This window comes from Carcharhinus amblyrhynchos, chromosome 3 (genome assembly GCF_965287045.1).
Source record: "Carcharhinus amblyrhynchos chromosome 3, sCarAmb.v2.hapA, whole genome shotgun sequence".
NCBI lineage: Eukaryota > Metazoa > Chordata > Chondrichthyes > Carcharhiniformes > Carcharhinidae > Carcharhinus > Carcharhinus amblyrhynchos.
The window spans coordinates 138,550,374-138,573,248 of record NC_137326.1 but is presented as its reverse complement, the minus strand read 5'-3'; the positions used below and the strand labels follow the sequence as shown (position 1 = coordinate 138,573,248).

At 43.9% G+C, this 22,875-nt stretch overlaps 1 protein-coding gene across 1 annotated transcript in view; it reads left to right on the top strand.

Moving 5' to 3' along the window:
* LOC145341293 (PHD finger protein 13-like) overlaps positions 1 to 22,592 on the top strand; it is a 22,979-nt gene extending 387 nt beyond the window's left edge. Inside the window, exons 3-6 of the mRNA XM_080186214.1 lie at positions 7,564 to 7,656; positions 14,249 to 14,951; positions 19,108 to 19,164; positions 20,718 to 22,592. Coding sequence (XP_080042340.1) covers positions 7,564 to 7,656; positions 14,249 to 14,951; positions 19,108 to 19,164; positions 20,718 to 20,944 — 1,080 coding nt within the window. The 3' untranslated portion in view covers positions 20,945 to 22,592. The remainder of the gene's footprint in view (positions 1 to 7,563; positions 7,657 to 14,248; positions 14,952 to 19,107; positions 19,165 to 20,717) is intronic.
* The last annotated feature ends 283 nt before the right edge of the window (positions 22,593 to 22,875 follow it).

Sequence of the window (22,875 nt, the reverse complement as noted above, 5' to 3'; positions counted from 1 at the left end):
GAAAGCTTTTAGAAAGGTTTCAGACACCGAGTTTCAAAGTCAGCCCGGCCTCTGAAACTTTGTTACTGTTTCAGTATCAAATCCCGTCTGAAACATCGGCAACATTCAGCCTCAGCCGGGGGCCCCTTCCCGACTGACGCTTGTCAGCTGGCTCCTCCCCCTCCCCTCTTCTCCCCCCACTCCCTCTCCCCCCAGCCTGCCCCAATCCCCCGGTGCCCCCTCTGGCAGCACCAGGCATGATGTGGGTATGCCGGCGTTGGACTGGCGTAAACACAGTAAAAAGTCTGACAACACCAGGTTTTAGTCCAACCTATTTATTTGATAATATACTCACAAGCTTTCGAGGGGTTACCCTTTAATCAGTAATCTCTAAACTGTCTGTGCTTTATATGCTCTGTCTGAGGCCAGAACTCTCCATTCACCTGACGAAGAGGGTAACCCCTCGAAAGCTTGTGAGAATATTATCAAATAAATAGGTTGGACTAAAACCTGGTGTTGTCAGACTTTTTACTGTGTTAGCACCAGGCATACCAGAAAATGAAGTTTCAGCCTGCTGAATCTACAATACTGGGCTACCTGTGTGCCAGACAGTGAAAGTAGTCAGTGATAGACAGAGCTAAACACTTGCACAGGCAAGGTATATGATCTAAACCCTGCAGTCTGGCCACATCCAGTTGTGGACAATTAAACAGTAAGAGGATCGTGCTCAGTAATGGAGGAGCCCAGCACATGAGTGCAAAAGATGAGGCTGAGTGTTTGGGTGTGGGTGGGTGGGGGGGGGGGGGGAGCGAGCAGTGGATTGGCAGGCAGAAACCCCTCTGCTGATAGGAGTCATACCTGGCACAAAAGAAGGTGGTTGGAGGTCAATCATCTCAGTCCCAGGGCATCACTGCAGCAGCTTCTCAGGCTGGTGCCCTGGGCCCAGCCATGTTTAGCTGCTTTATCAATGAGCTGCTCACCCCCACATCCCCATTATAAAGGGCAAAGTGGGGATGTTTGCCGGTGACTGCACAAAATATTCATTATTCATGACTGCTCACATACTGAAGCAGGTATGCCACATGCACCAAGTTCTTTACAACATTCACTGGGCTAAAAAGTGCAAAGTAATATTCATACCATACAAGTGCCAGGCAATTGCCATCTCCATCAAGAGAGAATCTAACCAATTCCCCAAGACATTCAAAGGTATTACCATCACTGAATCCCCCATTGTCAATGTCCTGGGGTGATTGTTGACCAGAAACTGAAGAGGACCAGCCAGAGAATAACTCCCCTCCTGACTCCTCACAGCCTGTCCTCCAACCACCTTCTTTTGTGCCAGGTATGACTCCTACCAGCAGAGGGGTTTCTGCCTGCCAACCCACACCGCCCCCCACCAGACACTCAGCCTCATCTTTTACACTCGTGCTGGGCTCCTCCATTACTGAGCACAATCCTCTTACTGTTTAATTGTCCTCAACTGGATGTGGCCAGACTGCAGGGTTTAGATTATATACCTTGCCTGTGCAAGTGTTTAGCTCTGTCTATCACTGACTGCTTTCACTGTCTGGCACACAGCCCAGTATTGTAGATTCAGCAGAATGTAGGAATCAGTCTTTGCCCTTTGAGCGTGCTCCACCATTCAGTATGATCATGGCTGACCTGTGTGGTCTCAAATCCACTTTCCTGTCTGACTCCCATAAACATTGACTCTCATGTGGAACAAAAAGTTTTCTAACACTGCCTTGAGACCCAGTCTCGAGAGAAGAGAATTTAACACACCAGCAGCTCTCTGAGAGAAAACAATTCCTGCTATCTCTGCCTTACAAAGGCAACCTCTTATTCTGAAACCATGCCCTCCTGGTTTTAGTCTCCCTCACATGACAAAACATCCTCCGGTTATGCATCCCATCCAAATCTCCTCAGGATACAAACCTAGATAAAGAAGATAAGAGAAGGAGGAGGAGGCCATTCGGCCCTTCGAACCTGCTCCGCCATTCATTACGATCATGGCTGATCATCCAACTCATAACCTAATCCTGCTTTCTCCACATACCTTTGATCCCATTCACCCCACGTGCTATATCCAGCATGTTTGTATGTTTCAGTGAGATCACCTCTCATTCTTCTAAACTTCAGTGAGTAAGGCTCAACCCATTCAATCTTTCTTCTTCATCCCAGGATTGGGTCCAGTGAACCTTCTCTGAACTATTTCTAAAAGCAATTTTTTTTTTAAAACTATGGAGAACAAAATTGCACATAGTATTGTGGAAGTGGTGGCAGCTGTGCAACTGTAGTAAAAGCACCCTCCTTTTATGTTCACTTGTTCACCATCTACAAGCACAAGTCAGGAGTGTGATGGAATCCACTTGTCTGGATGAGTCACAGCTCCAGCAGCACTCAAGCTTGACATCAAGGAACCATTGCAATGTTGGGCAGTGTGGGAGGCTTTCACTGTTTGGCGCACAAGCGGGGGGGAAGGGGTCATGGGGATGGCATCTCCAGTGTTTGGGATTCATTTGATCAGCATATTATCCATTACCTTCAATATCCACTCCCTCCACCACCAACACCCAATGGCAGCACTGTGTACCATTTGTAATGCCCTACAGCAACTCAGCAAGACTCCTTCAGCAGCACCTTCTAAATCTGCACTCTGTACCTCCTAGAGGGACAGGGGCAGCAGATGCTTTGGAACACAAATCCTGGAAGTTTATCTCCAAGTCGCTCACCATCCTGACTTGGAAATATATTGTTCTCGCTTCACTGTCGCTGAGTCAAAATCCTGGAACTCTGTCCCTGATAGCACTGTGGGTGTACCTACAGCACGTGGACTGCAGTGGTTCTAGAAGGCAGCTCACCACCAGTTTGTCCAGACCACTAACAATGCTGATCTAATCATTAAAGCTCATGTCCTGTTAAAGAATTAAGAAAAATTCTAAAGTATGGTATTGCCCACTGATTTTTCACTCTATAATATGGCTAGAGTACTGGTTGGAACACTGGGGTACAATAATTATCACAGGATGGGAGGGGGTATTTTGGGCAGGTGAATGAAGTATACCATCAAGTTACCACAGAACTTATCGCACAACTTACCAGATCACCAACGACCTGCCCTGATCTCCCCCCCCCTCCCCCATGCCAACACTATAGTTGAGAAAGCCCACCAACACCTCTACTTTCTCAGAAGATTAAGGAAATTTGGCATGCCAGTTACGACTCTCACCAACTTTTATAGATGCACCATAGAAAGCTTTCTTTCTGGTTGTATCACAGCTTGGTATGACTCCTGCTCTGCCCAAGACTGCAAGGAACTACAAAAGCTCGTGAATGTAGCCCAATCCATCACGCAAACCAGCCTCCCATTCATTGACTCTGTCTACACTTCCCGCTGCCTCAGCAAAGCAGCCAGTATAATTAAGGACCCCACACACCCCAGACATTTTCTAGTCCACCTTCTTCCTTTGGGAAAAAGATACAAAAGCCTGAGGTCATATATCAACCGACTCAAGAACAGCTGCTGCTTGTCAGACTTTTGAATGGAACTACCTTGCATTAAGTTGATCTTTCTCTACATCCTAGATATGACTGTAACACTACATTCTGCATTCTCTTGTTTCCTTCTCTATGAATGGTATGCTTTGTATAGCACGCTGTATGTTAATACATGTGACAAATCAAAAGAATAATACCATACGTTGACTGAGTTTCGATGCTTTGGTTATTGGGATGATTCTGTTGAACGTATTTCTTTGATTTGCATCTTTTTGTGCTGTGGACTGACCTTAATGGTGGCTGTGGGTGGAATAAACTGGAATCTCTTCTGTTAATTGCATCATAAGGCAGAAGAAATTGTTCTTAGCCCAGAATATTTTCCATTTGTCTTGGATGAGTGGCATTGCAATTTCCTAATAGTTAATTAAGGATGTAGGATGCCTTTAAAATGTCAATAAATCACAACAGGCTGATGATCTGACCTTTCTCAGTGTGAGAATGATGCAGGGTTTAATCATGCAATGTATATTGATGTCTAGCAACGGTCTGAGTCGAGAATTCTTGGAAGGAAAAACCCATGGATTTGTCTTCAGCTTTTGAATCTTTTAATTTCTTTTCCTCCTACCTTGCCTTCCCCGATTGAATTGACTTTCTCACTCCTCAGGAACTTGAGGTAAATGTTTACAAACTCCAACGCATTTTCAGAATGGCCCATTAGATTTAAAAAGCAACCTATCACACACAACATTCTCACTCGCACATTGACACATTTTGCCAATTTGTGATGTGCGGAGATGTAATTTTTCTCCTCAAAACATGTGACGGGAAGTAGAGAGTAGGAATAAATGGGCCATTTTAAGGTTAGTAATCTGTAACTAATGGATTGTCACAGGGATCAGTATTGGGTTCTCAACTATTTGGGATCTATATCCATGACTCAAATGAAAAGATTGAATTTAAGGTTTCTAAATTTGCTGATAACGGAAAGACAGTAAGTTGTGTTGAGAATGTAACGAGCCTGCAAAGGGACTTCAACTGGTTAAGGGAGTCAGCAAAAAATTGGCAGCTGGAGTACAATGTGAGAAAGTGTGAACTTGCCCACTTTGATTAGAAGAATAGATAAATAGTATTTTAATTAATAACAAGAGATTGCAGAATCCTGGAGTGCAGAGGAATCTGGGTGTCCTGATATATGAATTACAAACCTAATATGTAGTTACAGCAAATGGAATATTGGTGTTTATTGCAAGGGTAATGGAATAGGGCATTGGTGAGGCCGCAGCTGGAGTACTGTGTGCAGTTTTGGGCGCCGCACCTGCGCAAGGATATTTTGGCCCTGGAGGGAGTGCAGAGGAGGTTTACTAGGCTGATACCGGAGTTGAGGGGATTGAGCTATGAGGAGAGGCTGAATAAACTAGGCTTGTACTCGTTAGAGTTTAGAAGAATGAGGGGAGATCTCATTGAGACGTATAAGATGATGAATGGGATGGATAGGATAGAGGTGGAGAGACTCTTCCCGCTCAAAAAAGACAGTAGGACTAGGGGGCACAGCCTCAAGATAAAGGGGAGGCGGTTTAGAACGGAGTTGAGGAGGAACTTCTTCACTCAAAGGGTGGTGAATCTCTGGAATTCTCTGCCCGTTGAAGTGGTGGAGGCTGCCTCGCTAAATATTTTTAAGAAGCGGGTTGATGGGTTCTTGGTAAGAGAGGGGATTAAGGGTTATGGGGAGAGGGCGGGAAAGTGGAACTGAGCAGTGACAGATCAGCCATGATCTTATTGAATGGCGGGGCAGGCTCGAAGGGCTAGATGGCCTACTCCTGCTCCTATTTCTTATGTTCTTAATATGAAGCAGGGAAGTTTTGTTACAATTGCATAGGGAATTGGTGCAACCAGACATGGAATTCTGTGCACTCTCCTGGGTTCCTTAATTAAGAAAGATTATAATTGCATTAGATTAAAAAGTTCAGAGATTCCATGCAATTAATTCCTGAGATGATGGGATTACCCTATGAGGAGAGGCTGGGACAGGTCGAGTCTGGAAGAATGAGAGGTGATCTTTATCGGAATCAAAAGGATCCTGAGCAGACTGAATGGGGTGGATATCGAGTGAATGTTTCCCCAAATGGGAGAGTCTAAGAACTAGTGTCAGAACTTAGGAGAAAAGCCTCTTCACTCTTCAGATGAGGGGACTGAGAGCTGATTGTGTTAAGATGTTTCAAGGTATATCAATCTACTTGAAACTGGAAGGGGACATGGCCACGTGAAAGGGTTGTCAGGAAATTCTTTACAGGGCGACCAACGCTTTGAATGAGCTCCAGATAGGGGAGTGAATATACAAACCATGAATTAGTCCTTAAATGGGAATGCAGTGGGTGGACAGTGACTAGTTGAGTAATTAAGATGGTCTAAATGGCCTTTCTCATTAATTAGGGTTGGATATATTTTTTGTTATTAATAACATGCACCATACTTTTATTTCCATTGTGTTGATGTCACCTTTTGTTGTCCGTAACTTGCCCGAGTGAGATTGCAAGTGGATCCAATATTCTAGCAAGAGCCTGCTGTTGACATGTGAATATCTTTATAATTGTTAGTATGGGAGACATGAACACATGGCAGGCTCCAGTGCCATGATTTATTCATAAGCCAATTATTGGACTCCAGTGTTACTATCTTTCTCTGGGAATATAGGAACAGGAAGAGGTGATTCAGTCTCTTGAATGTATTCTGGCGTTCAATTGGATCACAGATGATCCATCCACTTACCTTGGTTCCATAACTGTAACACTCTTCATGTCTAATAGAAATCCATCAATCTCCAACTTGAATTGCCCCAATCTTGACAGCTTCTTAGGAGAGAGTTCCTGATCTGAAATCTGTGATTCAGTAATGCTTCATTTTACTTGATGCTGGATTCCTCCTTTTGCATTTCTTGCCAGGTCAAGGCAGATTGATGGAGTTAAGGTGTAGCTCAACCATGAGGTTTAAGATTGGGACACTGTTGAAAGGGCTGAATGGTGGCCTCCTGCTCCAATGGTAAATTCTGAAAATGCCGTTAGCTTCTGCTTCCCTTTCCTGTAGGTCATGCCTCTTGTCTGAGCCTACGCAAAGAACACTGGCTGGTAATTGAAATGTGACACTGCATTTGAACCTCAGAAATAAGAGTCAGAATAGGCCACTCAACCCCTTGAGCTTGTTCCACTATTCAATAAGATCATGGCTGATCTTTAATCACAATTTCACTTTCCTGCCCTATACTAATCTCTTTAGTGTCCAAAAATCTCAGCCCTCAACATACTGAAAGCCTGTGTATCCATAGCTTTCTGTGCAGAGTATTCCTCTGATTCACAACCCAATCTCTTTCCTGACTCGTACTGAAATTCTGTCCCCTGATATTAACCAGGGGAGACAGTCTCTCAGCATCTACCCTGTCACGTCCTGTTTGAGTTTTGTAGGCCTCATTGAGTAAGGGTGGCAAGATCAACCCTCCCTTCACCCAATCTCTAATAAATAGGACCAAGAACCCTGGCTAATTTCCCCTCCTTTCCTGGATTGGGCACACAAATCAATATTAAATGCCATTTGCTGGTATGGGCAGAACAACTTGCATTTATCGCCCCAAGGCACATATTAGGAGTCTAACCAGATCAGAACTTGGCACTGACGTTAAGGGAATGTGATCAAAAGCTTGAGTAAAACTCTAAGGAGCATCATTAGCAAAGAAGGAGAGACAGGAGGTGGGGTGGGGGACAGGTTCAGAGAAGGAATTTCTGGTCTTGGGACATTTTTTGCCTGAAGCACAGGTGCCAACAGTGGGGCGATTTAAAACCTGAGATCAACAAGATGTTAGAATTGGAGCAGGGTTCGGATCATGGTCTGTCATAGGCCCAGAGAAAGAGGCGAATGTGGGAATTTGAGCATGCGCTAAGATGGAGTTGGGCAGGGAATGGAATTGGGTTTGTATTGTTCAGTGATAGGATTGTACCATCACGAGGATTGACGCTGGGCTGCAACAAGTTTGATGTGATGTTGTCCAATTGGCTCTCTGCCAAGTCTCTGAAACTTCATTCTATTTATTTTTAGCCAGCAAAGAAGAGACAGAGAACAGTGGAGGACTTCAACCAGTTCTGTACATTTGTGTTGGCGTATGCAGGTTACATCCCATACCCAAAGGAGGTAAGATCACTCCACCAGTATTAATGCAGCTACTCTCCTGGGTGTATAATTTTGCCAACTGTCTTTGTGAAGATCCTGGATAGATCCTTACTTTCTGAAGGAGGAATAAAAGTGATTGGAATATTTAAATTTAAAGCAGAATGTTAGGTAAAAGGTCACACATTTAACGTGAACTCTTGGTAAAGTTGTGACTGATACCACGAAGCACTTTTATTCTAAATCTTTTTCAAATACCTGCTTAGGCCCCAGCCGAAGTATTGTGTTCAATTCTGGGTGCCACAATTTTTAAGAAAATTACCAAAGTCTTAGAGAGAGTGCAGAAAAGTTTGATTTAGAATTTTCCCAGGGATGAGCGAGTTCAGAAGCTGGAAAAGCTTGTCTGTCTCAGAGCAGAGAAGGGTAAGGGGAGATTTAACAGAACTGTTCAAAATCATGGAAGTTTTGATGGTGTTAATAAACTCTTTCCAGTGGCAGGAGGGCTGGTAACCAGAGCACTTTTTATGGTGACTGACAAAAGAACCAGATGGGAGATTGGGAGAATGTTTTATGCAGAAGATTATTGTGGTCTGGACTGCATTGCCCTAAAGGATGGCGGAAGCAGATTTTTTAGTAACTTTACAAATGAAATAAGATAAATATTTAAGAGGAAAGTTTTGGGGAAAGGGCAGCGGGAGTGGGATTAATTGGATAGCTCTTTAAAAGATCTGGCATGAGCACAATGGGCTGAATGGCCTCTTGCACGATTCTATGATTCTACTGAAGAGTGGTCAACACATGGACAAGATAAAGGTGACAAAATAATACACTGGCCTGAATTTCACAGCTCCTCATCTGGGTGTGTTTTCAGCAGGGTGGGGATTGGCGGGGGGGCCCCAATTTGCAACAGTCTTGAGGTCCTCATTGGGAACCCAAACTGATTCCCCCGGCCTGCTCCTGCCAACTTTAGTCTTCAACAAACAGCAGCCTACGTGTGCAGAGGAGAATCAGTTTGTTCCGCGGGGTGTGATTTGAGTCCACGAGCCTTGTATTCACTATCAGTGGAACATCACAGCACTGCAAACACGATCCCCAACTACCGCATAAAATTTAGCCCGGTGAACCATCTGAAGGAAATGGATCATGCAATGAGTGATACTGGGCTTACTTGGTCAGTGTCTGACTCTCAGGTTCCAATTCAGAATTGAATCAATGGTCTACACCTACACTTTATTGCAGTATTGAGTGAATGCTGGACTGGGATTTTGCACTAAAGCCCCATTTGCCTTCCCGGATGGGTCAAGATCTAATGATACTATTTGGAGCTGTGTCCTGGGGAACATCTGTCCCTCAGCTAATTCCACCAAAAATAGGTGAACTGGCTATCCATTTCATTGCTGCTTTTGAGATCTTGCTATGCACAATTGATTGCCAGGTTTACCTACAAAACACCAGGTAACCTCGGAGTATGAGGCTTGTGGATGCAGATTGTATATTTTTTATTTGTCTGCCGGTGTGGGGATTCACTTGTCCCCAGCAACTGACTGAAACTGGGCCAGAGGTACCTGTCTGTACAGTGAAACTCTGAAAATAAAAGCTTTTAAGAGTGTGCAAAGTTTGGCTCCAGTTCTGTCTTCACTGTGTGGTTTTGTGGAATAGAACAACCTTTCCTGGTCCGTTAGATTTAGCCTACTGTTTGAATCATAGAATCCATCATTGCAGAAGGAGGCCGTTCAGCCCATTGAGACTGCACCAACTGCAGTCCCACCCAGGGCCCTATCCCTGTAACCCCATGCATTTACCCTAGCTAGTTTCCCTGACACCATGGGGAAATTTAGCCTGGCCAATCCACTTAACCTGCACATATTTGGACTGTGGGAGGAAACAGGAGCATCCGGAGGAAACCCACGCAGACACGGGCAGAATGTACAAACTCCACACAGTCACCCAACCTGGAATAAACCGCTGAATAAAGGGCAACTAGGAATAGACAACAAATACTGACTTTGCCAATGACACCCACATCCTGTGATTAAATTCGTTTATTACACTGAGGGAAGATCATCAGTTCTGGTATAATTCAAAAGCCTCTGTGTGTGAATTCAACTTTCTGTCGTTGGATAATGCTATGTGAAATGATACTTCATTTGCAGTTCCTATCGCGCCATTTAGCTGCCACGAGAAAAACTCACCAGGAAAATAACAGTTTTGTTCCTTTCTCATCACTTGTTGAGGTAATGGCCGATGTGTACGTCCTCTCCGTCTTGCCCACTTTGCTCTGTATCCTTTGGTGCTCTGACCCAACAGAGCTGCACTGGGCTCAGATTTGAAAGCTGCAATTAACCTGCAGCATCCAGAGGCTTTGAGGGAAGAGGGTTTCATATTCCCCCGACCATGTGTGTGGAAAGAGTGACCATAAGGCATAACAGCAGAAGTTGACCTTTCGGCCCATCAAGTCTGCTGTGCCATTCAACGAGATCATGTCTTACCTTGCACACCTGAACAGCCCCTTCCTAAATCCTTCAAAACCTCAGGAAATACAGGAGCAGATTATAAAACCTGTCTCCATCAGGTAACTGTTTTTTAAGCCCTTAAATAAATCTGGTGAATCTGTGCTGCAACCTCTGCAAGGGCAATGTATCCTTATTGCATAATAAAAGCAAAATCCTGAGATGCCAGAAATCTAAAATAAAAATGGAAAATGCCGAAAATAGTGAGCAAGTCTGGCCGAATCTGAGTTCTCTTTTCAGGTCAGGGCCAGTCCGTTGGAACTAAACAATGGTCATTGACCTGAAACATAACTTGTCCAGACGAAATCTGATTGCAATATACACATAGGCTTGTTACAGATAAAGGTACCTTCATTCAAGGATTTTAGTTGCATCTTACACCAGGTTTGTGGTGAGGTTCGTGCTCTGGCCAGAGTGCGGGTGCTCATTAGTTCCAGCGTATGTTATAATAATTAGTTCAGGCTTCTCTTGGGAAAAGTTTTTGGGTAGAATATTTGTGGAATATTAATATTCATAAAGTAATGTCCTGACATGCAACATATATTGGACTACTAACATAATATCTGATGGATTGCTTCTGTTAATTCTGGTGAGCCCAGAAAATACAGTCACAACAAACCAGTCAAAACTTGTTACCATCATTACTTGCTCATGCATTAACAGTTTAGGACTGAGATTGCCCCAGGTGGTAGCTTTATAGTTTGTGCCAGGATTAGACTATTACATAGAAACATACATGGGAAGCAGGAACAGGCAGTTTGGCCCTATAATCCTGCTCCACCATTCATTATGATCATGACTGTTCATCAGATTCAGTACCCTGATTCTCCTCTCTCTCTCTCTCTCTCTTCCCCCCCACTCCCCAATATCCCTTGATCACTTTTGGCCCAAAAACTATGTGTAATTTCCTCTTGAAATCAGACAACATTTTAACCTCAACTCCATTCTGTGGTAATGAATTTCACACATTCACTGATCTCTGGGTGAAGAAATCTGTCCTTGTCTCAGTTCTAAAAGGTTTACTCTTTTATCCTCAAACTATGACCCTTAGTTCTGGATTCCCCTACCATCTGGAATATTCTCTCAGGATCTACCCTGTCTAACCCTGTTAGAATTTTATAAGCTTCTATGAGATCTCCCCTCACCCTTCCAAAATCCAGTGAATATAATCCGAACTGACTCAGTCTGTCTTCATACAACAAACCTGCCATCCCAGGAACCTTTGCTGTGCTCCCTCTATAGCAAGGACATCCTTCCTCAGATGAGGAGGAACCGCAAACAATACTTCAGGTGTGGACTCACTAACACCCTATATAATTTGCAGTAAAACATCCATATCCCTATACTTGAATCCTCTTGCTATGAAGGCCAACATCGCATTTGCCTTTCCTGCCTGCTCTATCTGCACATTTACTTTCAGTGACTGATGCACGAGGCCACCAAGATCTCGTTGAGTATCCACCTCTTTCAATTTACACCCATTCAAATAATCTGTCTTCCTATTATTGCTACCATAACGGATAACCTCACATTTATCCGCACTGTACTGTACCTGCCGCATATGCCTACACGCTTGGCCTGTCCAAATCACGCTGTATCACCTGGAAGTTTGAAGATAATACATTTAGTTCCCGCGTCAATATCATTAATATATAATGTTACTTTTTGATTCACTTCATTAGATTAATATCTAATCAAATATCCCATATAACTTTCATTAATGTGTTAATAGCTTCTTGCAGTGCTAGGGGGACCTGTGGGTGACTATTCCTTGTTCGTGAAGCTGTGTGAGAGTGTGAGGCAGAGATCTGAACTTAATCGAAATTGCTGTGAAATTTGAGTTGAGGAGGAGGTGTTGTAAAGCCGTGTAAAGCCTAAACTTGGAGCCAGGTGCAAATACAGGTCTACATCGAGCCAACGTGAGATTTTGGAAGGTAAAAGGGTTAGTGTGTGTGCACATCTGTAGATATAGGTGCTGAAGATAAGGAGGGAAGACTTTCAACCAAAGAAGTTTCAAAGAATTAGTGAAAGTAAGGGTCAGGGAGCTGAATGTGTGAGTGTGGGGATGGTGTTTCTGGGTCACTTGGCTGCATGTAGCAGCATCTTAAACAGCTTGTATGATGAATGAATGATTACCCCTGTTAGCTAACAGAATGTGAGCCGTAAAACCAACCCAATTGGTTCTGGTTTAGGATTTAATCACCAATGAGGGGCCTGCACTCTGGAACAATCTTTCCAAAGCAATGGTTTCTAAAGTTCCAAACAAGCAGAAACAGCACAGAAAGAAGTTTAGTACAAATATACAACAAAGACGTCAAATTAAATATGAACATTTCTAAGTTTATTAGTGTCACAAGTAGGCTTACATTAACCCTGCAGTAGTTACTGTGAAAATCCCCTAGTGCCACACTCTGGCGCCTGTTTGGGTACACTGAGGGAGAATTTAGCATGGCCAGTGCACCTAACCAGCAAGTCTTTTGGACTGTGGAAGGAAACCAGGGCAGCCAGAGAAAACCCATGTAGACACAAGGAGAAAGTGCAAACTCTGCACGGGCAGTGACCCAAGCCGGGATTCAAACCCAGCTCCCTGGCCCGGTGAGGGAGCAGTGCTAACCACTTTGTGCCGAAAAGGCCCTTTGGCCTATGTGGTCTGTGCTGGTGGTCATGCTTCACGTGAGCTTCCTCCTCTCCTACTTCATCTCATCCTGTTAGCATATCCTTCTGTTCTTTCTTATGAATATTTTTAAGGCTGTGTCTTGACTGATGAAGTCAAAAGGTACAGGAGCTAGGCAGGAAAGGTGAGTTCAAGCCACAATCTGATCTGCCACTGAGGGGCTGAATGGTCCTCACCACTTTACCCGTGTATGCATGTCTACTCAGCTGATTCCCTTCACAATTTTAAAGATCTTCATCAGGCCATCTTAGCCTTGTCTTTGCTGGAATAAAAATTCCAGCGCGTATAAGAACATAAGAACATAAGAACATAAGAAATAGGAGCAGGAGTAGGCCATCTAGCCCTTCGAGCCTGCCCCGCCATTCAATAAGATCATGGCTGATCTGTCGTGGCTCAGTTCCACTTTCCCGCCCTCTCCCCATAACCCTTAATCCCTTCTCTTATCAAAAACCCATCAACCCGCTTCTTAAAAATATTTAGCGAGGCAGCCTCCACCACTTCAACGGGCAGAGAATTCCAGAGATTCACCACCCTTTGAGTGAAGAAGTTCCTCCTCAACTCCGTTCTAAACCGCCTCCCCTTTATCTTGAGGCTGTGCCCCCTAGTCCTACTGTCTTTTTTGAGCGGGAAGAGTCTCTCCACCTCTATCCTATCCATCCCATTCATCATCTTATACGTTTTGTGAGCTGAGCAATCAGCCAGGACTCCATCTACACTGTGAGCAAGGTCGACCACGTGCAGCCAATTGCTGATATGGTGCTGAATTAGGCCATCCCTCCTGTTCAGATGCTTGCAGATTGAGACTGTTCAGGGCAATCAAAGGGTGTAACTCCCACTTGCAGAAACTGATGGTCTATTTTAAGAAATAAATTTCTAAAATAAGGCAATTCTTAGTTTAAACTACTCTCTTGGATAACTGTCCAATGGATGATTAAATTTTCCAGGCCTCTTGTACCAGTTGGAGATGGTGCATAATGTGGAACCTTGTACCCCCAACAAAGGAGGACCGCATCTCTCTCTGCAAGGTCTCCTGATGGTTCACCTTTGGGAGTGAGACTTTCTGACCAAACGGTGAATTGAATTTTGGAGATTACCCTAATAGTTTCACGTAGAGATAGACTGCAACTTTGTATGTGTGCATGTAAATCCATCAAATCTGGATGCAAAATTTGATGTTCAGAATAGCAAAACCAGAGAAACCTCATACGTGACTTAGAAGGTGACTTCCTATTGGAGGTACAGCTGTGTTAGCATGTGTGGTGTATAATTAACATGCAGTGTGAAGATAGTATTAGTTGATTAGTACATCATCATGTACAGCAATCTTGCTCTGGAAAATAACTGGAAGCCATTTGATTTGAAAGCTTCCTATTTTTAAAATCATCTTTTCTCCTGTTTTTTTTTCCTAATTCTTTATTTTCTTCTCTCTCAGCATGACCCCTGGATCCATGCAAGTCTGAGTCCTCGGAACAGCACTGGGAGCACACTGGACAGCGATAGCTGGGAGTCTTCCCGTTCCTCAGACTCCCACGTTCTGCACTGTGGGAAAAAAATAAAATGTGTAGTGGACAAAGGAGTGATGAAGCGGGCCAAATCAGACAGCCTGTTACTGGAGCAGCCAAATTTCACCAGCTCCCTGTTTGAAAGTCCAGAAAAGGCCAAGCCCGAGAAACTTAAGAAGAAAAAGGTGTCCTTGAAGAAGCTGAGTTTGGATGGGGTGAGGAAGAGAAAGAGTCCGGAAAATGGGAAGAGAATCCACTTGGAAAACATCAGGAAGGCTGTGTCCCAGCTACCAGCTGAGAACACTAAACCAATAGAGATCAAACAGACTATTGTAAAAGCGCCACAGAGTGAGACAGAGTCAGAGGAGGAGACGCTTAAAATCTCACATGAGGCTGCAGAGATCAGCAAACAGAGCACATTGCCGGAAAAGTTTGAGGAGGAGACAGCAAATGCAGAGAGAACGTTGGTGGACGAGCAGGTGAAGGAACTGCAGGAGGATCGGAAAGAAAAGCACGAAGCGACAGAAAAGGAAGAGCAGCAGGAAGCGGAAGACAAAAAGGAAACGGAGGAGGAGGAGAAATTGGGCAAAGAAGTGGAGGCGAGCGTGACCAATGAGACTGCAGTGGACTTGGGTAAGATCATTGAAGCGGTTACAATGTAAGCATTCTGGAAATTAGTGAGGTGCAGAGCTGCTTCTGAATAAAAGAGCAAAATCTAACATCCGAGTAATAAAGGAGAAATTGCCAACTGGGTCATTCCTGTCAAATTTAAACCTCGTCATTTTCAAACAATTGAAAATCTGAGTGTTTGGCATCAGTGATAGGGTACCCTATCATAACTCCACATAACTCCTTTGGTTATGTGAAGGGATTGGAGAGGTCAGCATTGTTTTCCTTGAGAGAAGGCTAAGGGCAAGTTTAATAGTGTTCAAAACCATTAAGGATTTTGATAGAGTAAATAAGGAGATGCTGTTTGCGCGAACAGTAATGAACTTCTCTGGAATTCTCTGCCCGTTGAAGTGGTGGAGGCTGCCTCGCTAAATATTTTTAAGAAGCGGGTTGATGGGTTCTTGATAAGAGAGGGGATTAAGGGTTATGGGGAGAGGGCGGGAAAGTGGAACTGAGCCACGACAGATCAGCCATGATCTTATTGAATGGAGGGGCAGGCTCGAAGGGCTAGATGGCCTACTCCTGCTCCTATTTCTTATGTTCTTATGTTCTTAACTGCATTGAAGTTAAATAGCAAAAGAAGCTAAAGAGGATTCTTTACAGGGAACAGCGCATTAAGTGAGAGTGACGTGAAGACATTGGATCTCAGTTCTGAGCTTTGCTGCTATGTGCTGCTGCAGCAATTGAGGTTCAAGAACTGGATTTTGGTGACTCAGTTAGCAGAATGGGAAATCAATCAGGTTTTCCAGTCCCAATGACTTCTGTCTTGAAAAAGTGCTTGTTTGTGAAGATTGGGCCATGACTGAATGGGGCTGGTCTGTGATGCCCCGCATGACCGACCAGCAAGGGGTATCCCAATTTGCAAAGATAGAATGGATATATGGCTGCTCAACAGAGTGCTGCAATTTATAAATATATATTGTGGGTGGGGAGGACATGAGGAATGCCATTTTCAGGCAGAGGGCCTCTCCCTTTCCTTATCTATTTTCTTTGTTTAGAGTGTTAACTCGTCATTGATTCTCTACTCACTGGCAACACACTGTCACCAGGCCTTTCCGGTCTCACCCCGATGTAACTCTATGACTCATACTTGTGATTATGGGGCTGCTAACCAGGTTGCTGGTATCTGTTGCCCTTCCCTGTTTGTCCTTTTGGAAGGTGATGGTGAGTCAGCTTCTTGAACTGCTGTGGTCTGTGTGGTGCAGGTAAACCCACAATGGGAACACCTTCGTCAAGCAGACTGCTTTCTACACGGAGGTTGATTGGGAAAAACTGTACGATGTTTGAGTGCGTTACTCGATTTGTTTCAGAGGCAGCCGAGGGGGGGGGTCTTGCAAATGGATCCCATTGTCTAGTCACCAATATTCACAGGTTGGGAAATTTCTAAGAGGGAATCAGATTTAGAGTTTTCCTGCCCTGAATGAATAAATTTCCCTCGATTACCTGGGATCGAAAAGTTTCCACTGGATTTGCCACCCAGTCAGTGCCTCTCTGCTCTCCAAAAGCAGCTGAAAAATCACCCATCTATCAGGCTGTGCAGATTAGTCCCGGCAACATTCAAACGTGTGAGAAGTCTCCCCAAAGCCCATCATCTCCTCCACTTTTTGAAGGATAAGAGCAGCAGTTGCATGGGGACGCCATCATTTTCAATTGGTTCCCCATCGAGATTTGGGCAAAATCAGTGATTCCATAATCGTCAAAATCCTGCAACTCTCAACCTAACGGTACAGTGAGGGTCCCTTCACCAAGTGAGCTGCAGAGCTTCAAGGACAAGACACATCATCATTTCCCCCTCATAACTCCTGAGCACAGGCTGTGCTGTGATTCTCCTTCTCCATGGAGGTTGATTGGAAAAAAAACTGTAGAACACCTGAGGGTTCTTCACCGCTAAAACCTCACAGGATCTGACATTTTCACTTTGTGTATAACAGTGAAATTTTGCTGGGCTTGTGAGGAAGCCCGAATGAAAATGAAAAATCAACCAAGGATAATTCATTAACCGGATTATTTTCAGAAACGGTCTGAATCTGTCTTACAATTGCTAAGCTTTTATTTCTTCTTTTTTGAATGAGGCTATGGGATTAGAACCACTCCTAAGTGGCAGGGCTGAATAAGCAATAAGAAATAGCCTCTGCCTTTTACACCCTGCCTAATTTACTAGCCTCAGTCCCTCAACTTAACGCCCATTATTTAAACTGGATGTGCCTAGACAATGAATGTTATCAAACAATTCCAGCAACAGCACTCTGCACACACTAAAACCCTCTCAACAGACATCACTGTGTCTGGCTCAGCAGTAACTAGCCTTTTTTTTAATTCCCCCCCCTCCTCTGGGAGGAAGAACCCTTAGGAGTATTGGCAGGCAAAGGGATTTGGGTGTACAGGTACACGGGTCACTGAAAGTGGCAATGCAGGTGGAGAAGGTAGTCAAGAAGGCATACGGCATGCTTGCCTTCATTGGCAGGGGTATTGAGTTTGAAAATTGGCAAGTCATGTTAGAGCTTTATAGAACCTTAGTTAGGCTGTACTTGGAATATAGTGTTCAATCCTGGTCGCCACATTACCAGAAGTGTGTGGAGGCTTTGGAGAGGGTACAGAAAAGATTTACCAGGATGTTGCCTTGGTATGGAGGGCATTAGTTATGATGAGAGGTTAGAGAAACTTGGTTTGTTCTCACTGGAGCGACAGAGGTTGAGGGGAGACCTGATAGAAGTCTACAAGATTATGAGGGGCATGGACAGAGTGGATAGTCAGAAGCTTTGTCCCAGGGTGGAAGAGTCAATTACTAGCGGGCACAAGTTTAAGGTGTGAGGGACAAGGTTTAAAAGAGATGTACGAGGCAGATATTTTACACAGAGGGCAGTGGGTGCCTGGAACTCAGTGTCGGGGAAGGTAATGGAAGCAGATACGGTAGTAACTCTTAAGGGGCATCTTGACAAATACATGAATAGGATGGGAATAGAGGGATATGGTCCCCAGAAGGGTAGGGGGTTTTAGTTTAGTTGGGCAGCTTGGTCAGTGCAGGCTTGGAGGGCCGAAGCTGTAATTTTCTTTGTTCTTTGAAAATCTAGCCATCGAGTGGCTGAGACATTGAACAGTCTGCTATCAGAACCGGACATAAAAGATCCCCGATTGTATTTTTCAAAAGAGCAGGGAGTTTTTCCGGGTACCCTGTTCATTATTTATTCCTCAATCGATCTCTTAAAAACAAATCTGGTCGCTCTCAAGAGAATGGATAGACAAACTTTGTCTCTATTTTAGAAATGCTCAGAATATCACTCCTCAGATATATTTTCTCAATCCTTTTAAATTCAAACTTTTAGTGCTTTGTGGAAGCTTACTGTGTGCAAATGAGTTGCATTAAAACAGCATATACACTTCAAAAATATTTAATTAACTGTAAAATGTGAGGGATAACTGAAGCCATGAAGGTGCTATAGAAATGAAAATACTTTTGTTTCTATTTGCTATGAGGCAAAGGGAGTTGGCATTGACTGGTGACTTAAGTTGACTGTGGGATGGGATCTGATATTCTCTTGGATCTGTACAGCGTGAACATGCTGTACTCTCAAAAATAAGCACCTATTTATTGTTAAATGGGGGTGGCACAGTGGTTAACGTAACTGCCTCACAGTGCCAGGGATCCAGGTTCAATTCCCGTATGGGTCACTGTCTGTGGAGAGTCTGCACATTCTCCCAATGCCTGCGTAGGTTTCCTCCCATAGTTCGTAAGATGTGCTGGTTAGGTGCATTGGCCATGCTAAATTCTCCCTCAGGTGCCAGAATGTGGCGACTAGGGGATTTTTCACAGTAACTTCATTGCAGTGTTAACATCAGCCTACTTGTGACACTAATGATCTTTAAAAAGATTGAGCCCAATGTTAAAACAATGTGGATGCTGATGGACTCTGCCTGTGGAACAAGAATTCCTCAATTTCAATACTGAGATTGATGGCTTTTTGCTCAATTAAAGTATTGAGGGATAAGGAACCTAGATAGACAGGTGAAATTAACATGGGATCTCACTGAAAGACCTTCTGTTCTCAGGAGAAGTTTGGTGACTTAAAGGAAGACCCTTCAGGAAGGAAGTGACTAACTCAGTGTTACATTTACCTTCCAGGTCCTCCTCCTGACAGTGACAGAGACGCAGTCCCCACAGAAAACCTCAAGATTGAAGGTAAATTTCCTGATGGACATAATGATCAAGAGGATGGATAGACAAACTTTGTCTCTATTTTAGAAATGCTCAGAATATCACTCCTCAGATATATTTCCTCAATCCTTTTAAATTTCAAACTTTTAGTGCTTTATCGCACTAAACCCTACCCCGTTAGTTTTACTTTTCAGGATCTCAGAACTGTTGAACTCTTTCCCTGTATTTCCCTTTCAAACTGGCTTGAAGAACCCAAGCAAAATGCCCTGAAACAATGACTCATCTTCTTTCCCTTCTACTCTCTCTGAACCCTGAACGTTGGACCTCAACTCTTCCCTTGAGTTCCCAGTTTTCTTGTAGAAATTTCCAGCACCGTAATAGCCCAACTGTTTCTGGCTAACACTGTATGTCATTTGCTCCTTGCCCCTTGTGTTTGCTGACTTCTGGCCCTCCTTCAATATTAAAATCCTCCTTCTTGTTTTTGTGAAATGAGCAGCGTCCCTGTGGCCCCTCTCTATGCCTCCTCCAGCCCTACATCCCTCTGATAGCTCTGTACTCCTCCAAATCCATGCACTTATATATTCTCAGTTTGCACCGTGCCATCATTGGCAGCCGTGCTTTCAGCTGCCCGGGCTCTAAGCCCTGGAATTATTGCGAGAGAGAAGAGCAAGGTCTTGCCCATCCCTAATTATCTTTGAACTGAGTGGCTTACTACATCATTTCAGAGAACTGATAAACATCAGTTACATTACTGTGGGTCAAGAGTCACATGTAGGTTTGATCCTCAGATCAGGTAAGAACGACCGATTTCCTTCGCCAAAGAACGTTAGTGTACCAGGTAGATTTTTGTGACAATCGATGATATGTTCATGGTCATTATTACTGAAATTAGCTTTATACGCCAGATTTATTAATTGAATTGAAATTCCACCAAATGCCGTGGTGAGATTCGATCCCATGTGCCCAGAGCATTACCCTGGGCCTCGAGATTATTAGACTTGTGACATTACCACCATACCGCTGTCTGGCCCAAGTTAATAAATAAATTATCTTAAACTTGGTTAGATCACACTAGGGGTACCATGCACAGTTCTGACTGATGTTATAAAAAGGATATATAGGAACTCGAAAAGATGCAAAGATGACTTCTGAGAATGATGCCAAACTCAGGACCACCTTCTCGAGGGAAATTAGGGATGGGCCAAAAATGCCTGCGGTGCCAATGATGCCCAAGAAAGAATAAAATAAACTTACCAGAGGTGTTTAATTTGTTTTTGTATTGCCATCTCGATGTTTTTGAGAATTTGTACTTTGCTTTATCTGTTTAGCTTCATATTTTCCAATAATATCTGACCTTCCTTTTCTCACCAAAACATAAAACCTTAAACCATATTGAAATTCATCTATCAATTATGTGCCCATTCTGCAACTTTGTTAATGTCATTTTGTGATGTGTTCCAGTCCTCCTGGGTATTGATTATTCCCCTGCCCACCCCAGCTGGTGTCAAGCTCAAATTTAGATGCAGTTCTTTTTGGGTGTTGAGGATCTGATCTGTTGACCATTTGGCTCCTTTCAGATGATGATTCCTGGGATCTGATCACGTGTTTCTGTATGAAGCCGTTTGCCGGCAGGCCGATGATTGAATGCAATGAGTGCGGGACTTGGATCCACCTCTCCTGCGCTAAAATCAGGAAATCAAACGTTCCGGAGGTTTTCATCTGCCAAAAGTGTAAGGACTCCAAGCAGGACATTCGGAGGTCCAATCGAGCTCGAACCGGGCCCAAGAAACGCTTCAGCGAATGACTAGTCAGAGGCCTGGCAATTCTGGCAGATCGGAGAGACAATCATGCACAATGAAAATGGAGAAGGTGTTTTGAGAATTTTGTTGGACCAACTCTATCCTGTCTGGTCAGGCGTTGAACATCTGCTTTCTTGACAAAACTCAATGGTGCAGGATTCACCGTACTTTGAATGTGTATATAATCCAAGACCTGGAATTATCAACTTCTTCTCCATCACCCAAACCCTTCACAAGCTCTCTTCTTTTGATAGTAATCTCATTAAAATCTGTGACTAAGAGACTGGACCAAGGCAGTGACGTGTTGGGCACTGTCCTATTTAAAGTAGATCTGTGATTATGAAGCAGGACTTCTAAGTAAAGAGATGCCAGGAAATGTCATGGATTATTTGTTACTGTTAGTGTTGACTGCCCATTATCAGCGGAACAAGGGGTAATTGATAATGTGTGAATTTTGGTACGTTACAGAGGACTGCCAGTTAATGAGGTGGGGAGTGATGGAGATCGAAACATGGTTTCTTTGTTACAGTGTAATTCAGATGTGTCCATCAAGCATAAACCTGGCAGAGAAACCTCTCCTGAGCTTTGGTTAAACCACCTTATACAAGTGAACCAATCGCCAAAGATGAAAATGGTCATGTGAGTAGGCAAAGGCCATGAGTTTGAGATGTTGCTATGCAAAAATCTAGGTGTAGGGTTCCATTAATATGTCACCTGTCAGCCTTTGGAAAAATGTGTGATTCAACAGAACACATTTTGTCCCTTTTTTATTTCCCGTTCCTTCCACTCTAGTCAAAAAAATGCAATTATAATTTGAAATTTATTTTCTATTAAAATGGAAGTATACCTTTGGTTGTTTCTGATGGCATTAGTTTCAAGACAGCTGGTTTTTACAGGCTTTAATTTTCAAAGTTCCTCTTTCACTCCTCCCCAGACCTCCGATGATCAAGAATATGGTGTAGTTTTGGGCATGCAGACAGCTTTGATCATCAGCTTCATGAGGGGAAGGGGAATCAGGCAGGGGTCCCACACCTTTGAGTAATATGCCAGCGTGGATGGCAGGCAAAAGCTGGCATGGACCCCTCCACAATGCCTCGCACAGTACACATGCCCATTTGTGTGGGTTATCTAAAAATATTACACTGTAATCAGGCATGTCAGAGTAAAGGTCCCGTCCGCACATCCCACCAGTAGAGCTCTTGTTCTTATGATGGGACATAGACATCGGGAATCTCACCCTCAAATGCTTGGTTGATATAGTTCAGTTGCTTGCTGCCATAATCAATAATTGCAACCACACAAATTGCAAACACACAAACCACACAGCAATCTCTCAATAAATCCAACTCCCTTCACAAACTCATAACAGGGACCAAACGTTGAACATCTAAAGCCATTTGAACTGCAGTAACACCTAACACCGGGTGCAGATTACATCTTTTCAAACTTCAGTTGTTGCTGGATAAAGCACTTTAAGCTGTATAACACTGGGGTACAGTACTGGTGGGGACAGGTCTGTCACTGTATAACACTGGGGTACAGTACTGGTGGGGACGGGTCTGTCACTGTATAACACTGGGGTACAGTACTGGTGGGGACGGGTCTGTCACTGTATAACACTGGGGTACAGTACTGGTGGGGACGGGTCTGTCACTGTATAACACTGGGGTACAGTACTGGTGGGGACGGGTCTGTCACTGTATAACACTGGGGTACAGTACTGGTGGGGACAGGTCTGTCACTGTATAACACTGGGGTACAGTACTGGTGGGGACGGGTCTGTCACTGTATAACACTGGGGTACAGTACTGGTGGGGACAGGTCTGTCACTGTATAACACTGGGGTACAGTACGGGCGGGGACAGGTCTGTCACTGTATAACTCTGCAGTACTGGTGGGGATTGGTCTATCACTAACACTGGGGTACAGTACTGGT